A 23,517-nucleotide genomic window follows, 5' to 3' on the forward strand; every position below is an offset into this window, starting at 1 on the left:
AAGATCCGTAGGATCAAGAGAAGCAATGATACGTATACATTTAAGCAATTCTGCACTCTCTCTAAATACACTTAAGCATCGCTGTTGACTAGTTCCAAATCGCGAGAAGACGCACGGACGTTTGGATCACAGGTTCCTGAAAAGACCATAAATAATAGATTTGGGAAGGTTTCAACACTTTACCTGATACTCCCAGAAGCTTGTGCATCCTCAGACCTTTCAGACCCAAATTAAAAACCACCTGTACCGAGCAGGGCACAAACGGTTCAATACCCGCCCGACAAACCACCCACTTCCGACCCGCAGGCGCTCTGCCGCGTCACTGCTTCTTCAATCAATAAACAGAGGCTTCGGCGCAGCGGAGGCCGGGGTGGAGGAGGTCCCGGCGAGAACACAGCCCGTACCCGGCCTCCGGGAGCTCGCGGGCCCCCGAATAACGGTGCCCGGCGTTTCTGGCTTTTCAAAACTACCAACCGACCCTCCACCCTGACGGCCGCGGCACTTAAGCTCCACTGTGCCCCACGGCGGGGCCGGCCGAGTCGGGGCCCAGGCGCCGCCGGACTGCGAGGAGCCAGCGCCCGCGCCCGGGCCGCCACGGGGCCGGATGGAGCGGCGCCGGCCGCCGCGTTCCGGTGCGCGCGCGCGCCTCAGCCAATCGCGTGCTCGCCCGCCCCCCGCGGCCGCGGCGAGGCTGGCGCTGGGAAGAGGAAGAAGAACATTCGCCCTCCTCCTACCAGCGCGCGGGCGGCGGCGGCGGCGGCACCGGGGTCACGAACTCTGACCTTTCACTGACAAAAAACAATAACAAACCCCCGCTTCCCCGCGACCCCGGCGGCACCCCCGGGCCCGCCCCCGCCGCCCCGCTCCCACCTCGGCGTCTCGTCTCTCCCCCGCTGCCCCGCGAGCCCGCGGCCCGGGGCTCCCGCCATCCGCCGACGCCGGGAAGCCGGCCTCCCCGCGCCCTGCCCTCCGCGCCGGGGGCCGCCCGCCGCAGACACGGGACCTGCTTCGAGGCCGCTTTGGCGCCAAATCCTGAGGTAAAATTGAAAAAGGGCCGGGGCGGGCTCGGGCCGGCGGCGGAGGGGGCGGGCCTGGCTCGCGGACATGGAGGCGCCGCGGCGGCGGCTGAACCCGACCCTTTTACCTTTGCCACGGGGCGGCGGCGGCGGCGCCGGGCGCTTTGCATAGTGGGCCGGGCCGCTCCCCTCCCCTCCCCTCCCCGCCCGCGGCCGGGCGAAGAGAGCGGGCTCCCCCTGACCGGCCCGGCCGGCGCGAGGGTGGGGGCGGAGGGGGACGGCCGCGGCCCCGCCTCACAGTTGGCCCTCCGCCAACGCCGCCATTTTGTTCTCGGCGGCGATGGCTCGGGCTGGGCCGGGCTCCCCTCCTCCTCCTTCATAGCCTCCTCCTCCCTGCAGGCCCTCCTTCCTTCGCTCCCCGGCTCCTCTCCCCGCCGCTTCCCTCCCGCCGTTGGCCGCCGCCGTGGCCCAACCGCCGTTTTTCCTGGAGGGAGGGTGGAGGAAAGAGAGGAAGGCGGGTGCGGGGCGCGACCCTGTGATCGACGGCTGGGCTGGCCAATTGATGCCCAGATAGGTGGGCCTGGTCCGGCGGCTCCGCCCCCTCGAGGCTCCACTGATTGGCTGTGGCGGGAGGGGGCGGTCCCCAAGCGGCGCGGCAGCCCTGGCTGGTCGGGAGCAAAGGCCGCGGCGCGGCGTGGGGCCGGGGCGCAGGGGGCGGGGCGCGGCCGCGGCGAGCGTGGGGCGCGGGGCCGCGGTGAGGCACGGGCGGCCGCCTCGGCCTGGAGCGCGTCCAGAAGGAGTGCGGTGGAAGAATGGTGGTCAAGGTGGTGGAGCGTCCCGAACACGGGCGCCGGCTCCTGGGAGGGACTCTTCGGAATCCGGACACCTTAGGGCTCCTGCTTGAATTTTCTGCGCGGCCGCAGGCCAATCCCCTTTCTGAGGCTCAATTTCAGCGGCTGTAAAGCGGGAGGATGGTTCTCGCCAGGCCAGGCCTCCTTTTTCAGGATCGTTTGAGGGGCTCATCTGAGAAAATGGAGTCCAGGCCACTTTGTGAACCTCAAAGTCATGTAAAAACGGTGTTGCTGTTGAAAACGGAGTGTGGAGCCGCCGGGAGTGGAGAGCCCAGGGGTATTGAGGGCCTGAGGGAGCACAGGTGAACCCCGCTGTGGTCTCTGCGCGTATGAGCGGAGTCATCCAGAGAGCCGGCCCGACCAGGCCCCGGCCCTCCTAGGTTTGGGGGTGCGGTGAATGGACAGTTAGAGGTGGTTTCCGAGAGTGCTAGCCCCGCGGAGGAAGTGAAATGAGACCGGCTGGAGCGTTAAGGAGGGTCTGGGGAGACCTGGATGGTCGGGGAAGGCCCTGTGAGGAGGTGATGTTTGAATGGAGGAACCGAAAGAAGGGACAGCGTTCCCGAGAGAGACGGACTAGTGCAGAGCCCCGGGAGGAAAAGCGTCTGGTGTGAGCGAGGCTGGAGAACCCTCTCACTGTCCTTGCCGTTAACTCCTCTACCCCCGGGCTGAAGTCTGTGAACTACGGCAAAGGCAGAGGAGAGTAACTCTCCAACTTAATAGTCAGTTCGAGTCAAGGAAAATAATAGCCATCAGGTGAATTCATGGCGGGCGGGGTGGGGGGAGCCTCAGGAAATGAGTTTACTTCCAGATTCGAATCCTTTGTCATCGTCTTACATTCATCATCAATTCCTCAAATATTTGCTGAGCCCCACTGTTACCCAGGACTGGATAACTTAAGACATTGATTGGTGTCAGGTATGTGAATGTAGTTCTCTACACCTGAGTTCTGTTCTCTCCCTCTCCCCCAAATATACGTAATACGTACACACCTGTAAAATGTTGTAGGCAGAAGCTAAGTAGTGTTGTGGTTAACAGTGCCAACGTTTACTAGTGGTGTGACTGGGCAAGTTGTTTAGCTTTTCTGAGCCTCAGTGTCCTCATCAGGACAGTAATAGAATCTTCCTTCTAGAATTGAGGATTAAATGCATTCATGTAAAATAAAAAGCTTGGGAAAGTGCCTGGCATATAGTAAATGCTCACGATTGGGGTTATTGTTGTCATGAAGCACTAGTTGTCTGGGAAAGACAATGAACTCGTTAAGCGATAGAGTGAAAATTGTAGGCAGTGCGGCGCAGGGGTAAAACACTGGATTAGAACCCTGTACTGCTTTTGGCTCTTCTCCTTTCGGACAGTCATTTGGCATCCCGACCAAAATTTAGAAAACGAAGTAGTGGAACTAATAGTATTCACAAAAACATGGGATACGTGACAATTTTCAAAAATTTCTTACAGGCATTATATTGTTCAAGTCCTACCAGGATATAATGGTAGAGGTCCTTTTCCTGCTCCCTGTTTTAAAACCTTTCTAAGACCTTTTCCTGTACCCCTAGCTCCCTGTGCACTACACACACTGGCCTGCCTTCGACTTCCTTGACGATGTGGCTTACCTTTACCTCAGGACCTTTCACATGCCGTTCCCTCAGCCTGATACCCTCACATGCCCCCGGCTCCCACCCCCTACTTCCTGCCAACACCAGCTAAAGCACGACTTCCTCAGGGAAGTCCTTCCTAATGCTCAGTGCCAGTCTAGATGAGATTTTAACTTCACATGGTGTTCTTTTCCTTTATAACATTTATGTCACTTTGTAATTATGTTCTGTAATGTGACTGTTTGATGGGTACCGCTCCCCTTATTTGACAGGAAGTATTTTGTGCACCATTATATCTCTAGCTTTTAACTGAATAGCTGGCACTACTTGGTGAGTGGAGTGAATTGTTGATGATTTGTGGTATCACGGATAACTAAGTTACTGCTTATTAATGATGCCTTTATATGTGGGCTTGTTTGGCAATTCAGATAGCAGTGCCAGCAATAAAATAAATCTGTTAGGGTATTTGGATGAATTTAGAAAGTGGTCCCTCACATATAAGACACTGCCTGGAGATGTAAATATAGGTAAGATAACCTAGATGAATTCTTTTTACCCACTTGTATGTTGATTTATGTTTTTTTAAGGCAAGAAATAGATAATTTAATAATTAATTGAATTACAAGGTAAATTACATGAAAGTTAATGAGTTCACATGGAACTCATTAGTAAACAGCCTGAGTATTATGTTATTTACTTTAACTGAAAAATCAAAGTATCAGTTTGATTTTCTTGAAATAAAAATGCTGATTGCATCTATCACAGGGATCAGAGAAGATTTAGTGGGTTTGCAGAGACTTGGGAGTTGAAAGTCTCAGTAGCCATTAATCTAAAATATTTATCTTTCCAAAGATAAATTGATTTATATAATGAAATTACTGAAAATCACCTTGTAACTGCTTTACCAAGGTTAAAGGTAGATTTTACAAAGTATACATCGTAAGCTTCTGCTTAAAATTCTGGTGAATAGAGCACTTTTGTTGACTTACATAATACAGATTTTACAAATAAAATTTTATGTTATTTTTAAAACAACAGTCATACTTTTTTTTTTTTTTTAATACAGAACGCTTCACAGATTTGCATGTCATCCTTGCACAGGGGCCATGCTGATCTTCTCTGTATTATTCCAGGTTTCAGTATGTGTGCTGCCAAAGCCAGCACAACAGTCATGCTTTTACTTAGTTCTTTTATTGTTTGTTTTTGGGTGTTTCTTTTCTATCCTGTTCAAGGATTTTTTGTTATCATTTGTTCAATCCAACACTTTTGATTCCCTGGAGGGAAGGTTACCATGCATGAGGTCCTGGGTTCAGTCCCCTGTACCTCCATTAAAAAAATCAATCAACCAGATTACCTCCTCCCCCCAAAAAACCAAACAACACTTTTGATTTCCTGAACTTCCTACTCAGAGTAACCAGAGAACTGATAGTTTAATGAAAAAACTATATATTGTTCTATACCATTAAATTACTTATTTATTGCTTTTACTCATTGTACTTATGGTGACCTTGAAATTTTCTTTTTGGCAACATGCCTTTAAAAAGGAAGAAAAACCCTATATGTAAAAACCTCACTTTATGAGGACTTCCGGGAAGTTTTCACATTTTTCTCTTAAGTGACAGCAGAGCACCTGTCTCTGGAACCTTGGGTGGATGGCCTCTCTGAGGTGTACACATTCCCCACTTACAAAATGGGCAGGTGGGAGATGACATTGAGGTTGGAGCCAGGAACAGGGGCAGCTTGTTGTCCAGATGGCCTTGAGAGCAGGGCAGGTGGGCAGGGCCCCCATTGACCTCGGCACTGAACTGCTGGCCTCATGTACCTTGCTTCCTGAGTATGTCTGCACATAGTGAGGGCTCTCATTTGGATGTTTATCCTCCAGTTTTCTTACCTGTGTGCCACATGCTCATTTAGTTCCAAAGCACCTCCTAGAGTGGACACTAGGCCCCCTTAATCAGTACTGTGGGGGAGGAATTCGTGAAGGAATCCATCTTAAGGCTCATCAAGTCCAGCCTCACACCTGATGCAGAATTCCCCTGCCTGAGGTTACTTTATCTCTTCTCACCTTATTGCTGGTTATGAGGAACTTAAATAATGTGGACTTCTCCCCTCTCTGTGTAATTATCATCTTTCACCTAATGGACACACTCATACTCCTGTCACACATTGTAAAAGATATACTCTTGTTGGAGTTTCACTTGCCTCAACCTATTATGCCTGAGTGCTAGAGTTTCAAGCAGCAGGAGTTCTGGACCAAAAGGGAACAACAGCTTAACTAGCATGGCGCACAGTGACAGTGATGGGGAGTGGACAGAGAACACGAAAGCCCAGGTCAGGGCAACGACATAGGGCATTGTTAGGGAGACAGTAAGAGCAGAGTCATACCGAGCATCTGGGAGTCTTGGAGGAGAGGGATGGGAGGTGAATTGTTAAGGATGGGAAAGGAGTAGTCTGGCTCAGATGCTCAACTGTCATTCTGATTACCCCTGGACTCCAGGTAGCCTACAATGATAAAAGCCACACTAAAGGGCAAAGTGTGATTTTTAGGGACATTAAAAATTACCTTCTCCACTGTAATAAGAGCCCAAAGTCCACAATGAGAGGTGAAACTTTTCATTCCAAAGTTAGCAGTAACCCTGAAGATTCTAATCCCTGGAAATGTTAATTTGTCGATAGGGAAGAATATATGCTAGCGATAAGAAAGGATGTCATTGTCTCCTGTTTGGATTAATGGAAGATGTGAGAGAAGATATGGGGGCCTAGAAAATGGGGTGGATGCTACCCAAAGAGTGAGGAAAGTTTCTTACCTGACTGCCCATACATGGCTTCCAATGAAAACTCCAGTAATTGCACACTTCTGTGTGGCAGGCAGGTCTCCACTGAGAGGGATACACAGCTGAGACTGGATGGCATTTAAGAAGGTAAACATTGCAGACAGACTTCAGGATGCATTCCCCCGGTGGCATTTATTACATGGTGAATCTGATTAGGTATTTGTAGAACATTTCAGAAATGTCATTTCTACTGCCCTCATTCTTTCTCTCCACTCTTCCATTGTTTCTGCAATAAAGTATCCTTTTACTAGGTTGATAAGGCGAATAAGCCTGGAATTATTGAAAAATCACTTTTTACCGAGGTTAAAAGCAGGTATCTCAAAGTATATGTCAGTCCTTGGCTGAAGAGACTGGGAATTAGAATATATTTGTCGACATTTAATATATTTAATTATATATTTAAATATATAATATTTAATATAACATTATATTTAACATAACACTTTAATGTAAAAATTAAGTTTATAACATAATTCTTTTCTGAAGAAGTAAAAGAAAAATTTTTTAAGTAGGAAAATTTTCAAATGAAAAGATAGCATTGCATCCAAAGGCATGTACAGATAGATCTTCCTTGACTTATGATGGGGTTATATCCCTAATAAACCCATTGTGAGTTGAAAGTATCATACTTAGAAAATACATTTAATACATCTAATCTACCAAACATCATAGTTTAGCCTAGCCTACCTTAAATGTGCTCAGAACATTTAAGTTAGCCTACAGTTGGGCATAATCATCTAACACAAAGTCTATTTTATAATAAAGTATTGAATATGTCAAGTAATTTGTTGATTACTGTACTGAAAGTGAGAAACAAAATGGTTGTCTGGGCACAGAATGGTTTGAAGTGTACTGGTTGTTTGGTTACGTGGCTGGCTAGGAGCTGTAGCTGCTACTGCCTGGCATCCCAAAGGAGGATCAGAACTGTATACTTCTAGCTCGGGGAGAGATCAAAATTCAAAAATTGAGGAACAGTTTCTACTGAATGCATATCACTTCCACACAATGATGAAGTCGAAAACCGTAAGTCAAACCACTGTAAGTCAGGGGCCATCTGTGCTGTAATGTTCATCAGCTACAGAATGGATGAATAAAGTGTGGCATTGTTGCCATGTGTTGGAATACTATACAGGAATGAAAATGCACTAACTGCTCATGGTCATCACAAAAATAATGAACGAAAGAAGCCAGACACACACACACAAATACATTACGTAGCTCAAAAACAAGCAAAACAAATCATGATGATGGAAGTCAGGAGAGAAGGGAATTAAGTGACTGAGGGGGGTACAGGGGAGACTTTTAGGGTGCTAGTGACATTCTGTTTCCTGATGTATGTTACATGTTTGTGCTTACTTAGTGAAAATTCACTGAGCTGTTTCATTTATGATTTGTGCACTTTTTGTATTTGCATGTTATACTTCAGTAAAATTTTTTACTTTAGAAAAATGGTAAAATTATCTTCACTGTTGCATGTTTGTTTTTTTTAATCCTCACTGCTTTAATCAATATGATTATTATGTAGGTAAAATTGTAAGGGACAACAGTGTGTTAAGTTCTGAAGAAACTCATGTTACTGTCTGGGTGGAGCTAGGTCAGGAACTTCTGTGAGTAATACTGAAATATAAATATAAATTTAGGAATTAGTGGTTAGCTAAATGAGTTATTAAATGATCTTGCTTATTGGTGTAAGCAGTTTTTTCTTTTGGATGATTAAATGGTCTCCTGCACCCTTTAAAATTCCTTTCTCTTGACTTCCTTTTCTGCGAAGCTGTTTTGAAGGGCATTTGGGGTACAGGGAATGCTGTGATTTTAGAGTTAAAGAAGCATGAATTAGTTAGAATCCTAGAGTCACTGCTTACCAGCTGGCCGACTTGGAACAAGTTGATTAAACTTCCGAGTCTCCGTTTTTTCTGTCTGTATTTGTGAAGCCAGTAATACCTACTCAGAAGGCATGTTAAGGATTAAGTGATGCCTGGTTTGATATACAGCACATGGTAGATGTTCAGAAAATCGGCCCTGCTTCCCTGCCTTCCATCTCTGGGTCATGCTAAAAAAAAAAACGAGGGTCCATTTTACCCTCACACTTGGGCCCTTGGTAAGGGGAGGAAAACCACCCATGGTGTACAGTGGTATTTTAGGGGAGATCTCCACATGGAAAATGGTAGCATAGGAACTGTGTAGTTGAGAGCCACTTCTCTCCCCCACCAGTCACTCCTCACCCACCTCCCCAGCCCCCACACCCCGTTGCTGCCGCTTTCTTATAGTCCAGACTTGTAATATGGAAGAAGCAAGTTTCCTCTGAGGCAGGAAATCACCTGATCCAAAAGCTGAGTAATCTTTGAGTCTAAATAGTGGCAAGGTTTCCAATGACAGGATGTATGTCTGAACTTGACCCTAGAGGCATCCCTGTGAGCATCCTTTCCTGTTTTCAAGTCTTGAGCTATGTATTTCTCATTTTTTAATTGTCACTCAGCCTATTTTTTTCCTTCTGTTTTTATTTTCCCATGAGTATAAGGAGACTTCTGACAATCACAGAATAAAATTTACACTGAATACCTTGTCCCTATCAAGAAGTTGTATACCCAGTAGTATTTTGCAAATAGTTATTAGGTGTTGATTGATTTTTAAATATTTGTGAGATTTATGCTAATTCAGCCCTTTCATTTTGTTCAGTTGTGCAGTTTAACAGAATGAATATACACATGTATATACATACATACACACATACACGCATGTATGTAGTTAAAGTTTGTGTGGATCTTATGTCAAAGTAGGAGACCTATTCCTGATTACATTATACACTTTACAGTTTGTTGTTGCTTTCAGATTCCTTTGAGAAAGTAGAAGTGTACCATCTCCTTGTGGCCATTGGCTCCCATGCATCGCCTGCCCACTGTGTGCCAGGCACAGTGCTAGGCACTTTACATGGGTATTAAGATCTGTTCTTAACAATAATCCGATGCAGTTCAGTATCAGAGAATTAACTTAGTGCCAGAGCCTCAGAACTTAGGATTTGTTTAGATGAGAAAATACCAAGAAAGTAAATATTTTGAATGTTACATAATTACGGACCACGTAATACATAAAGAAGGACGATGTGAATCGGTTGACTGTGAAGGGAGAGGCAGGCTCAGCCATTCCTGTCAATGAAGACAGAGTTTCCTTGTGCTAGGACTTGTTTATTGTTCTTTGAGATGCTGGCTTCTAAGCCTGCCCCTTTGGAGAGCTTATCTGGGCTGTTTTGGCAACTCAGTGGGAATTCAGGTGTTCCCAGTCCCAGCGCAGCTTTCCCTTCAGTAGGATCTGGAGCACCCCCCACTGAAACAAAGAAACTGCAAAATTTGGTCAGCTGTACCCTTTTTGTAAGTCTGAAGAGCTGATTAAAGTCACCATTGTGTTCTCTGCTTGTTTGTTAAGAGTGGTATTGATGTACCTGTATTTGAAAGAATTTATGTTATAAAACCTAGTGCCAAAAAAGGCCAATCAATACGTTTTACGCCATCATTCTGTGGTTTACATGACACACTTCAGGTACTGTGCCCTGTTGTCATCATGTGCTGTACGGGCAAGAGTCACTAATTCAAGTTACATTTAAGACTCTGCCTTCATTCATAGTCTTTGTTGCCACCACTTTCTAACTGGCCTCCTTTTGTGTCATCTCCACACTTGCCCAGAGGATTTTTTTTGAAGATCTTGATGTGATCTCCTCATTTCTCTGCCAAACCTCTGTTAGTTCTTGTTCTCTCCTCCCCTGCCCTTGGGCAGTTCCCCACCTGGTGCCTGCTGTTCCTCAGCTCTGCTGGTCTCCTCATACCTGCCAGTTTGTCCGAGCTCTGAGCTCCACTGAGAACTCTGTCCCATCCTCCCTGTTTGCTAAACTCCCACTTTCCCTCAAGGCCCAGTGTAAACGGCTTCTCTCTGGTGAACCTGTCATTGCTCCCAGAGTGCTGCTTCCTTCGGACACTCTGTAGCATTTACGTCGCACAGCTCTTACTGGTTTCCTCCTGAAGTTCTTCAAGGTTCAAGGACAAGGACTTTTTTTCTTCCCCCTCCTCTTTTTCTTCTTATTTTTCTTATTAATTATCAGCAGCCAGCTTATTGCGTAATTATTTTGAAAGGATTGATGGAGGGTGAACTTGATGGGTTCAAAACCACAATTGGAAAATATCTGTAACAGGTTTTATTTTAACTTAAGATAATTTTATAGCTCTTTAGGTAATTGATGGAGGCGGGGGCAGTCCTCCAGGGCTAGGGAGCCAAGTGGGTCAAGCGCCAGCCTTTGAAGACTCAGGTTTCTGTACCAAGAGCTACTTCAGTGTTCTGTCCACAGTGCTGGTGCATAGTAACCACTCACATAGTGACTGTTAGTTATTGTCGGCATTGTCATGCTAGCTACCAGCCAAGGTGGTTTTTTTAAAGTGCTTTGTTTACTTTGTAGTATTTTTAGTTCTGTTTTGTAGAGTTTTTTGGTTCTGTTTTGTTTTTCAGATTTCAAGTGCAAAATTATATTGTGCTAATAAGTATGATTTTTCAAACTGTGTGTAGACACAACCCATTGTTCCTTGGAGCTTCTCATTCTAGAAGGACAGCCCCTAATTGATAACCATCTCCCAGTATCCTTTCTAAAACTTTACCCTTCCTTCTCACTATGTGACCTTTGTGTCTCTGCAAGCTCTCAGGTGAGAGTCTGACCCCCTCACATCATCTTTTTTCCCCTGGGGTTCGCTTGAGTTACGTTTTCCCTCACTTCCTGACATCACTGGAGGACTTTGTTTTACTTACTTCTTACATTGTGATGTCCTGCAAGAGGAAGCCTCTGTCTTGGTTGATATGTGAGGATAAGTTATTTTCAAAAATGATGAAATGGAATAATTTTTGTGAATTACTTTCTCACTTATCTGCTGTCACTGGATTTAAATCTTTATTGAAATCTTTTCATAGTTTCTCTTTCACTCTCATTCTCATTCTTTGTCTCTGCTTGTTTTTCCAGAAGGTGCACTTTCCTCGTTCATTTTTAAGCAGCTTCCAAAGCTGCTGTTGATGTTACCTAAAGCTCCTTTGGAGGCAGAAAACCAACAGTGAGATCAAGAATTGTAAGAATTCAAGTGTATCAAGAAAGGTTACTGCTCTTGAGTATTGAGCGATTGAGAAAGTCCAGGAAGTTGGTGTGGAAATGAGAGCAAGGTGGGGGGCACTTGCCCCACCAGAGAGCCAGACTCATTATAGAGCAAAGGTAACGGTAGTGGCATAGAGGAGGAGAGCAGTGGTGGGCTAGGACAGAGAACCTCGAATTATATCCACACATATGGGGAACCTGAGATATGGCAGAGGTGGCATTGCAGATCAATGAGGGAAGGATGGATTGTTCAGTAAAGGGTGTTGGAAAACTGATCATCTATACTGAAAGAAAATTAATTGGATCCTAATTCCTCATCAGACTCAAGAATTGATTTGCAGATGGATTGAGGACTTAAATGTGAGAGACTAAACTCTTAAACATTTATAAGAAGATACATAAAATTATGCTGTGACTCTGGGGGTGTAGGACAGTTTTCATAAATAAAGCCTAAAAGTACAAACTGTAAAAGAAAAATATTAATATATTGAGCCTCATGAAACTTTAAGAACTTCTGTTTGTCAAAAGACACCATAAAGAAAGTAAACAGATGAGCCACAGAGAGAAGAAAATATTTATAATTTATGTAATCAACAGATAATTAATATCTAGAATGTTTAGCTTTTTTAAGCTTAACAGTGCCCTGCTGCTTGCTTCTCTGTGACCCAGTGTCTGTAATCATCGGTCATTAGCAGTCATTGGGACAACCGTACCCTGTCTGAGGTTGACTGGTCCTGCAAATTCAGTATTAAAGTGAGTCATTTTAGAAAGTTTTCTGAGTTTCTAAGTCTAATCCACTTCAACTCAGAGCTTGAAAGATCAAGCACCTCTTGTAGGGAAACTCAGTAGAAAGATACGCCTTTCTAATATTTTGTTATTTCTGTGCTACTCAATAACACTTCCTGAACAATATTTCTGTAATATTCAAATTCATTATTTTTACGTCAAACTGCAGCTAACAGCAACAGAAATGCTAATAATGCCTAAAAGCAATAGAATTCATACTTGCAGTTGCATGTTTGGGTTTTCTTCCTTCCTTTCTTAGTGGAGGTACTGGGTATTGAAACCAGGACCTTGTGCATGCTAAGCATGCGCTCTACCACTGAGCTATGCCCTCCCCCCTGGATTTTATTTCTTAATATATTGTATATTTGCTGTTTTTATCCACTTGATTCCTTAGCTCTTTGTTTGTCTGTGTTTTGGGGGGAATTTGTAAATTCATTTCTAGAGGAGGTACTGGGGATTGAACCCAGGACCTTGTGTATGCTGAGCATGCACTCTACCTCTTGAGCTATACCCTCCCCCCTTCCTTAGCTCTTATTTAATGTTTTAATAAAAAAGATTAGAACTCTAGGCTTTTCCTGTGCAGTAATTGTGTTTTTAACAACAGTCTGTTAACTTTTCTGGTACATGTGAAATGATGTTTCTTCCCTCCATCCCTTATTAGTTAGAACCAAACTGTAAGTAGGGGAGAAGACCAGAGTGTTTCTCTGCTTTTTCTTCTAGAAACAAAGAAAAGTAAACAAAAGTTAAAACTGTTGACTACTTGTTAAAAGAATACATAACCAGAAACACTTCCCCCTGTCTTAGACCTGACCCTGTTCTATGAGATGATTCACTACTGACACTGGTGACCTGGGATCTTTGTAGCAGTTGGTGTGGCACCTGCTCTTACAGGGTTTTGACTCCTTGAACTGGCAGGGCCGGTTCTTTTATATTTGTCAATCACGGTTTCATGCTCTCCTTTCTCTCTGATTACCATTTTGGCAATACACGAATCTGAAAGGGAATTAGGATAATAGAAGTGGCTATTTAATAGTGGGTGGAATAATACAGAAAGTTGCCAGAGTGTGAGGAAGTTTTATAGACTTTAGTGCTGATGGATATAATACTTCAGGTGAGAACTACAGGAAACTGTTTTATAAAGTTGCATTGCAAAACAGTCCAGTTTGTGATTGAGGGAGGGGCAGAGCAGATGAACTGTGTGCATTTGTGTATTACATACTGGGTAGGACTGTATAGATTGTATATGTAAATGCTGGAAATAAACTACAAGAGCTTTAAGTTCCTGTTAACCACGCAACCTGTGCAGTCAGTAATGAACTCTTTGATTTGTCCAGGAATTAGGTCCAAAATGGGATCCCTTTGTCCTGAATTCTTTGTGGTAGAGTTACTGCACAGAGTTTAGGGACGAGTCAGGGGAGCTATATTTTATGACCTGAAGAGACCAGGGAGTCTGTTTCATCAATAGTGCTTGCACTCAAGTGATCCTGACCCAGGAGACGAGCGTAGTTTTTGGTCTTGAGATGATCTTTCTCAATTTTGAGACAAATGAGGGCATACCTTTTCTGTTAATAGAAAGCTGAATTAGCTGGTTTCCTAATTTAATGAGGACTTTAAAATATAGATTGATAAATTTATGGGTACCATGTTCTTAGCCCATGTTAGTAATGCAGTCTTCTTCTTTCCTTTCTTTGTTAGTGATAGTGTTTGCCTTTCAACCTGAGTGAGGTGTATTAGCACCTGGGCAGGGTTTTGCTCCTCGCTCGGGTCACTAGTAACAGAAGCGTAGTTGATGATAGCAGTCTCCTGCTCTGTATCCAAAGTCGATCTCACACTCTGTCAGATAGCCACCTTCTTGTTCAGTATACGTGACAAGAGCTATCCAGAGAGGTGTGATCCCGCCTGCCTGAGAGGTGAACCAAGCTGTTACAACCCAAGAGACCCAATAATTAAAGTTTCAAATTCATCTTCATCTGTATTTACCAGGGGAAGTCTTGTTTCCAAATTGAAGTGTTTCTGCTAATTAATTTTGGTGCCTGTAATTGAAGGAGCTGGTGCTGCATATCCAGATATGCTCAGCCTGCTAGCTCTGTCTCCTGTAGAGGGCAAAATCTGCACAGGACAGTGCCAAAGATGACTTTTGATTACTGATGTTTTTCACGTAGCCTGGTTTCTCTCCACCTGATGGAAGTTGCTGCATCTTTCCAAACAGGTTCTCTAATGATCTTGCTTCACCATGGCTACAAATATGGAGGGGCTGGTTCAGCACAGAGTGGGGACCCAGCAGGTGGCTGAGGTGAGTGACAGGGGCTAGCACCATAGCTGGCACCCTTGCTTTTAAAAGGAAAAGTAACTCCATGTGCTCTGTTGTTTCCAAACAGTCCCGAAGAAGTCAGCATGTGATCCAAATCCAAAGCAAGATGCTGCCGTAGAAGAAAAAATTACAGTCACAGGAACATTTACTCCTAAAGTATCTTTGCATGAATAGGCTGGCCTAGCAGAATACAGTAAGGTGACTTGAAAAAATTTCACCTTGAACAAAAAGTAAAAGAATCTGACGCTTATCAAACTTGTGAGTATAGTTTTAAGTCCAAGGCTCTTAGTTTCTTGCACATTTGATACTCTGTTAATACTGCATATAGTGGAAAGCTGGATTCTGTGTATTCTGTAGTCATTATTGACCATCTGCCATGTACTGGGGATTTTGCTAGGTGCTAAGAAATACAGAAGTGAATGAGCCTCCTTCCTTTAGAGCTCTCGAAGCCTGCGTAAGGAGTAGTTACAAAACAGTGAGATGTGTCTCTCCATACGAGGAGGATGATCCAAGTAAGTATTTGTTAGACAGACCCGAGGATGCAGGTAGGAACCCGTGGCAGATGCTGGGAGGGGGCATCCTAGGTCAGAAACCTGTGTAAAGGCAGGATGGAGACATGAAGTAGCTTGGTGTGCTCAGGCGACTTGAGGCGTAAAGGAGGGACGTAGGGCCAGATCTTTTCATGCTGTGCCAGGCCCTCTACAAGGACTTCAGTCCTCGACAGCCTTTTGAGGTTGGTACGACCACTGTTCCCATTTGATAGGTGAAGAAACCAAGGCTCAAAGACAGAAGTAATTGGCCAAGGGTACAGTGACCCAATTCTGTTCACTTCTTCCAAAGCTCCTCCAATAAACCACATATCACACTGTGCCATTAGAAGGATTCAGATTTTGCATTTTTTGAACCAGTGCTCATATTTCTAGGACGAAGATACAGATCTACCAAAGAATAGACATTTAAATAAGGAGTTTAAAAAATAAAAACTAAGTACACACATGCCAGTTTAAACCAATAAAAATGGTGAGCAGGTTTTTCAGATTTTAGATCAAACGTTAACTTTAAGGCAACAGTATAATCATCCTTCTCCCCCAGCAAATAATGGTTAATATTTAGCTGAAGATAAAGCAGATAGATTTTGGTTTTTTTAATATTATATTTTTGAAAGAGCCACAGAACTCTGAAAGTAAAATGCTTGTGTTTTATTTGTTGCTTTAGTTTGTGATAGGAATGATTACCTTGAAAATCATTGTTGGTTTTTCATCTATTTAGGGTTAATTTTGCATTTAATGTGGTTTTCAGTTGAGGGCGACTTGGAGACTAGTATATGGACCACTGCCCAAGAGATCATCGTTAATTCTTTAGGGAAAGAGGTCAGTGTAGCAACCTGTGGTAGTAACCTATAGTAATTTTATAGGGTAATACAAATTTTGTGTATGCATTCAGAAAATTTGTTGGCTAAAATTTTTTATCAGAAGCCTTATTTCTGTCAGGAAATGGAATTTCATATATTAATTTAGTGCAACTGTTATTTCCCATGGCAAAAAGTACATTTTTAGGAGACTTCCAAAATAACAGGAGGCATTTACTTTGGAAGGCAAAAGCAATCGTCCTCTTTAAAATATTACCTAGATTTCCATGCTGTTATTTTGAAAGTTCAGGCTTAACGACTTGAAGCTGCATATAACTATATATAACATTAGATCAGCTCAATGAGTGAGCGCCTGCAGTTCATCATTTCAGTGCTGAACAGTAACTGAGAGGAAAGTGCAGATCAGTAGTCATTCACAGTGAGTGTGGGGTGGTGCTTTATTCAGTCAGCAGACAGTGGAGGAGCAGACCCCCTCCCCGCCGTTGGCCAGAAGCAGGCACGGGTGAACAGTAGGGCTGGCATCCGCTCACTGGAGCTCTCTGTGAGGGGTCAGGCATGGGATGAGTAGGCAGGGACAGGTTCTCCAAGTGGAAAGGAGGGTCTCTAGGGATCAGCCAGATTGCGGTTTACATCCTGGCCCTGCCATTTGCTGTCTGGGTGACTGCCTTGTGCCTCAGTTTCCTCAATTCAAAAATGGGAATAGTAATAGAGCCTGTTTATCTTGGGGTTGTTGTGAGAAGTCATTGAAGTAAAAATAAATAAAGGGCTTTAGCAGGTGCCATACTTTTGCTCCATGAATGAGATACAGCAGCATTGTTAATTGTGTAAAGGATTTTACCTCAGGCCTCCAGAGCAACCTTTTCCCCTGTAGATCAGATAAGTCACATTACCAAGGTTAACTACAAAAGTCTAATGACACAGTGTAACAACTTGATATCCTATAACCGCTCAGATTTATTCAGTTATTCAGAGAGACAGTTTAACATAGCGGTCAAGAGTATATAGACTCTCGGAGCCAGATTGCTTGGTTTAAATCCTGGCCCTGCCACTCGCAAACTGTGTGATGCTCTGTGTTTTGGAATTATTGATAATGTCTGGTAGAGTTCAGCAATGACGCCGTGTGGCTGGGCTTTTCTTTGCAGGGAGTTGTTTTTGTTACTAATTTAGTCTCTTCACTTGCTAAAGGTCTATTCATACTGTCTTTTTCTTCTTACGTCAGTTTCAGTAGTTTGTGTGGTTTTTTTTTTCCTTTTTTTTTTTTTTGAGAATTTGTTCATTTTATCTAAGCCATCTAATTCGTTGGCGTACAGCTGTTTACAGCGTTCTTTTCATAATCCTTTTTGTTTCCGTAGGTCAGTAGCAATTTCTCCTCATTCATTTCTGATTCTCGTATTTTGAATCTTTCTTTTTCTTGATCAGTCTAGCTAAAGATTTGTCAAGTTGTTGATCTTTTCAAGGAACCACCTTTTGGTTTCAATGATTTTTTTTTCTATTGTCTTCGTATTCTCTATTTCATTAATTTTTACTCATCAGAACCACAGTGCGATACCATTTCACACCCACTAGAATGGCTAGGAAAAAGAAGGGTCGGATAGCAAGTGTTGGTAAGAACACAGGGAAATTGGAAGCCTCCTGCAGTACTGGTGACGCTAAAATGGTGCTGCCACTTTGGAAAACAGTCTGGCAGTTCTTCAAAAAGCTAAACACGCAGTTACTGTATGACTCAGCAGTTCCATTCCAAGCTGTACATGCAAAAGAAATGAAAACATATGTCCATGCAAAAACTTGTGCGCCAGTGTTTATAGTAGTATTATACAAAATAGCCAAGAGGTAGGAATAGTCAGATGTCTACCAACTGACAAATGAATAACAAAATGTGGTACATTCAGACAGTAGAATATTACTCAGTTATAGAAAGGAATGAAGTGCTGCAGCACGGATGGACCTTGACAACATAGTACCAAGTAAAAGAAGCCAGTCACAAAAGACAACATATTATTCCATTCACATGAAGAGTCCAGAACAGAGCAATCTGTAGAGATAGAAAGTAGATCAGTGGTTGCCTAGGGCAAGGTATTGGGATTGATGTCTGAAGAGTATAGGGTCTCTTTTTAAGGTGACGAAATTTTCTAAAATTGACTGTGGTGGGGGGAAGGTATAGCTCAGGTGGTAGAGTGCGTGCTTAGCCTGCATGAGGTCCTGAGTTCAGTTCCTGGTACATCCTCTAAAAATAAACAAACCTAATTACCCCCCCCCAAATAAAATAAATAATACAATAAAAGGTAAACAAAGTACTTAAAAAAATTGACTGTGGTGACGGTTGCACATATCTGTGAATGTACTAAAAGCCATTGATTACACATTTTAAATGAGTAGATTGTATGGTAGTGAATTATATCTCAATAAAACTGGTTCTCAAAAACAATATATGAGAGCAACCAGATGCCACTTCCAAAATTAGGAAGTTATTTTCCAAATAAAAGAACAAAAAGAAATTAAAAAAAAAAAAAACTAAAGGGATTTGTGACAACTTCCACTTCTTAATTAGAATTATATACTTTCCAAAACAGTAAAGCATGATTACATATACAATAAAGTATGCATTAAAAAACAGCAGAATGTAAGTTTGATTCCAGTTTTTAAAGTATGTATGTCTGATACGTATCCATAGCTATATGCCACGTACAGTGTACGTGATGTGCTGGGTGTTATGCTTAGTTCATCACCTCGTTTAGTATTTCCATTACCACTATAAGGAAAGCATTATTTTCCCCCCTTTAAATAAGAGGAAACTAAGGGTTAGAGAGATTACTTTGCCACATCTGAGTAACTTCAGAGCCCAGGATTTTACACTACACAATAGGTTGATTGTTTATTTTATTAAAATTTTTTTCTTTCAGTTTTATTGAGATATAGTTTACATGTAGCACTGTGTAAGTTTAAGGTGTACAGCATGATTTGAGTCAAATACATCATGAAATGATTACAAGTATCATCTCACATAGATACAAAATTTTAAAAAAGAAAGAAAATACTTTTTCATTGTGATGAAAACTTAGGATTTACCACTTAAAAACTATCACATATAACATGCAGCAGTGTTGATTACATTAATCATCTCAGTGCATTGTGTCCTCAGTACTTCTTTATCTTACAACCAGAAGTTTGTACCTTTTGGCCGCTTTCCTCCCATTCCCCCTCCCATCACCCTCACCCCTGCCTCTGATAACCACAAATCTGATCTCTTTTTCTGTGAGTTTGTGTGTGTGTGTGTGTGTTTTGAAGTATAATTGGCCTACAACACTGTTCTAGGTGCACAACATAGTGATTAAATATTTCTGTACATTTCAGAATGATCACAACAATAGGTTTATTTTTTCAATATCTTTACTTTCCACATTTTAATTATAAAACTTCTAAAAGTCAGTAACATGCTTATTTAAACAAATTAAACTTAACTATTTCATTCTTTCCATAGTTACAGTGTCAGAAGCATGGCTAAATCCAGGCTTCTGCTAAATCTGTGTGCTATGGAATTGACTATGAAACTTGATAAAGAAAAAATATGGTTAATTTTTTTTTTAAGGATAGTTGACAGTTGAGAATTTGTAGCTGAAGCAGTGGGAGGTTGAATCACATCTAACAGCATTAGTTTTGCTTTTCATATGTGAAATAAATTTTTCTAAAGGGCTTCAATATTTTTTAAGCATTTAAAATTTCCCTGTGTAACTGGAAATTTAAAGCACACATATACACACATACTGTATGTTTTTTCATAATTGCCTAAGTGAAATAAAGACACTTCCAACTCTACAAGATGTTTTAAGTCAGGAGAAATTTAGAAGTTATTGGAGCATTTTAAGTCACTTCCTGATTGGCAGGAGACCACTCACACCCAGAGGGTAAGTTGCGCGCATGTTTACGCAGTGGATGTGATGTGGCTTTGCAGATCTTGGCAAGGCTTTCCCCTGGGCCCTGTGCTGTCTGAGTGGCTGTCAGCCGACAGATACTCTTTGAACTGGAAGATCCTGTCACCACGGAGAAAACAGCCAAAATCTTATGACCCTTTCCTCCCTTTCTTATCGGGGCTTGCATCACCATTGCAGAAAACTTCACGCTTCCATGTAAGGGAATGGTTAAAAACATAGGGCTCTCCCAGTTCTTGAACAAAACTCAGCATTGGCTCCATCCTCAAGTGTAAAAAAGCAAAGTCACTGCTCGGGTTTCAGGTTTCCAGTGTCCTGGAAAGACTAACTCATTACGTTTCGTTATTCTGCCCTTTTACAAACTGGCATTTAAGTTTTCATCTTCTTGTCAAAGTAGTACATATACATAGATTTAAATGTTGGCCAATACTATGTTTGGTTTGAAACAAAAAACAGAAATCTCTTGACCACCCACACCCTTATCCTCAAGTCTCTAAATTTGATTTATTCTGGCATTTAACTCCTTTAGTCTAAAAGTATCTTTATCCTGCCTTTAAAAAAAAAAAATCAGTGTTAGACATTACCCATTTTTGAAAGAGATTTTTTTTTAACTGTGGTAAAATAATAAATTTACCATCATAACCATTTTAAGTGTACAGTTCTGTAGCATTAACTAGATTGTTCTGTAACCATCACCACTACCCATCTTGGGAACTTTTCCTGCCCCCAAACTGAAACTGCCTGTTAAACACTCACACCCATTCCCTCCTTCCCTCTACTCCAGCAGTATTTTATTCTTTTTAATGCTTTTATAAATGGAATTGTTTACTTAATTTTTTTAGCATTGTTCATGGTTACTGTGCAGAAGTACAGCTGATTTTTATGTGTTGATTTTGTATCCTGCAACTTTGCTGAATTTATTTATTCTAACGGTTGTTACAGTTTGTGTGTGTGTGTGTGTGGAGTACTTTGATTTTCCTACATGGATGATTGTGTCCTCTGTGAATAGATATAGTTTTACTTCTTATTTTCCAATTTGGATGCCTTGCATTTATTTTTCTTGCCTAATTGGCTAGAACTTCTCATAAGTTGACGTAGAAGAAATCCTTGTCATCCTTGTCTCCTGATCTTAGAGGAAAACTGCAGTCTTTCATCACAATGCAGTGTTAGCTGTGGGTTTTTCATATGTGACCTTTATTATCCTGAGATAGTTTCCTTCTATTCCTGGTGTGTTGAAGGTTTTTAATCATGAAAGGGTGTGAATTTTGTCAGATACCTTTTCTCCTTCAGTTGAGGTGACCTTGTGTTTTTTTCTCCTTTCTTTCTGTTATTGTGGTGTGTTGCATGGATTGATTTTTGTATGTTGATCCATCCTTGCATTCCAGGAGTGACTGCACTGGATCATGGTTTATAATCTTTTTAATATGCGGCTGATACCAGTGTGCTAGTATTGTGCTGAGGAATTTTGCATTGGTGTTCCGGGATGCTGTTACCCAGTATTCTTTTCTTGCAGTGTCTTTGTCTGCCTGGTATCAGGGCAATGCTGCCTTCATAGAATGAGTTTGGGAGTGTTCCCTTCTCTTCAGTTTTTTGGAAGAGTTTGAGAAGGAGGGTGTTGATTCTTTAAATGTTTGGTAAAATTCACTAGGGCTGTCCAGGGCTTTTTGGGGTGGGGGTGGGGCGTTGATTACTCATTACAGGTCTACTCAGATTTTCTGTTTCCTCATGATTCAGTCTTTGTAGGTTGTATGTTTCTAGGAGTTTATACATTTCATCTAGGTTATCCAGTTTGTTGGCATACATTTGCTCACAGTACTCTTACAATCCTTTTTATTTCTGCAAAATCAGTTGTAATATTTCTGCTTCCATTTCTGGCATTAGACATGTTCTGACTTAGCAGGTAGACAGAAGCTGCAGTTTTCACTCAGTGCCTCACTCCTCTATCTTCCAATAAAATTAATTAAGTCCTCTTTGCATAAGTTAATGTTCTATTACCTAATTAGGATACTACCACAGATACTTCCCAGTATCTCCAGTATAGTTATAGAACCCTCTAAATACTATTTTTCATACAAACAAATCAGAGGAATTTTCGGTTTCTTGTTATTTTCCTGTGAAAACATTCCTTCTAAAGTCCTCTGACCTCCTGCTCCAATCAGTACTGATTGCTCTGTAAGCCTGCTGCGCAGCTATCATCCTTTACTTCTCTCTTGTTTTAGATTCTTTGTTTCCTTGAGTTCCTGTTGGTTTTTTTCCCTTAAAAAAAGTAAATAACATGTTCCAATAGTTTCCAAAGAAAGGGTGCATCAGAGGCAAATTGTTTTTAGACCTTACATATCTAAACATGTCTTTATTTACACCCACATGATTGATAGTTTGGGAATAGAAATCTAAATTGGAAATAACTTTACTTCAGAATATCGAGGCATCATTTTATTGCCTTCCAGCTTTGAGAAGGCCATTCACACCTTGGTCCTCGTAGGCCCTTTTCTCTCATTCTCTCCTGCCTTTACTGCCTTCCCCTGTGCTGCCCCCTCCCCGCACCCACTGTTAAAATCTTCTCTTCACCCCTGTTACGAAATGAAACAGGAATGTCTCTTAGAGTGCTTATTTTTTCATAAATTGTACGGGCACTCAGAGGGTCTTTTCAGTCTATAAACTCATGTCCCCCTGTTCTAGGAAGTTGTTTTAGACTAGTTCTCTGATAATTTCTTCCCTCAGTACCTTTCCAGTCTCTCTCCAGAATTCCTAATTAATTAGATCCTGGAGCTCTTGGACTAATCCTTTCATTTCCTCATCTTTTCTCTCCTGTTTCCAGCTCTGCTGCATCTACTTTCAGGGAGATCTCCTGGCTTAGACCTGTCTTCAGCTCTTACCAGTTGCTTGAGCATGTTCTTTCACCTGCTGTGCCAGCATCTCCAGCCGGCCAGCGGGTTAATGACTGTACTTACTGTGGAGGAGCATTGTGGGGCTTCAGAGTCGCCGTGGGTAAGGCCTGGCTGGTAGCAGGTGTGCACTGTGGCACATAGTAACCACCCAGCTCCTGCTCTTCTTGTTTCTACAACTGTTTTCCTTTTTGCTATCTTATTTTTCATTTTAGGAACTCTTTTTTTTTTCTTTTATAGCAACTTTTCTTTCCTTTCTCAATTGAAATTTTATTGGTTGTTTTTGAGGATCAGTACGCAGATGTTTCAATTTGTATTTGTTATAATGTACATTCTGAACATTTACAAAGCCATGCAGTTGTGAGGTTTTTTTCTAAACGGTTATTCTCGCTTAAACTTTGGAAGAAATTTTTTTAAGAAGATATCAAGTACCAGTATCTTCAAATGTTGATAAACTGTTACATCATAAGTCCCACTAATTCACATTTAATATATACATACTCACATTTTCAGTCTTTTGCAGCACATTAACAAAGTTACTAGGAAAACTGGACGAGCATGACCAAAGATGTTACAGAGAGCAGGCAGTTCGGACAGGCAGAGCCAAGATCAAGGAGTGGTTTTCTCTAGCAAACAGTTTTACTGAAAACAAGAGAGCAGAACTAATTTTGAAATGCTGAAGGAATAGTAAATGCACAACTGCGACTCAAAGTTGTCAGGTTCAGCGTGATTGATATGATAGGACATGAAAAGCACCCTTATCTGTGACCTTTTAAGCTGACACCCAAGACAAAGCGTCCCGCATTCAGTACCCAACTGTTTCCATTACTT

General features: G+C 42.3%; 1 protein-coding gene and 1 non-coding gene across 6 annotated transcripts in view; one reads left to right on the forward strand and one right to left on the reverse strand.

Moving 5' to 3' along the window:
* Window positions 1-726: 726 nt before the first annotated feature.
* Window positions 727-23,517, forward strand: part of NR2C2 (nuclear receptor subfamily 2 group C member 2) — an 82,210-nt gene continuing 59,419 nt past the window's right edge. The window contains exon 1 of one of the 5 annotated variants that reach the window (XM_064496211.1): window positions 727-1,037. Coding sequence is in view for 2 of the 5 variants with exons in the window: in XM_064496209.1 (XP_064352279.1) it covers window positions 14,429-14,488 (60 nt within the window). In the remaining 3 variants the exon portion in view is untranslated. The other 4 variants (XM_064496212.1, XM_064496213.1, XM_064496209.1 and 1 more) reach the window with 4 other exon arrangements.
* Window positions 4,513-4,620, reverse strand: LOC116158394 (U6 spliceosomal RNA). The gene has a single exon (XR_004142699.2). It is a non-coding gene; the product is annotated as a U6 spliceosomal RNA (small nuclear RNA).

Source organism: Camelus dromedarius, chromosome 17, assembly GCF_036321535.1.
Source record: "Camelus dromedarius isolate mCamDro1 chromosome 17, mCamDro1.pat, whole genome shotgun sequence".
In the NCBI taxonomy this organism is placed as follows: domain Eukaryota; kingdom Metazoa; phylum Chordata; class Mammalia; order Artiodactyla; family Camelidae; genus Camelus; species Camelus dromedarius.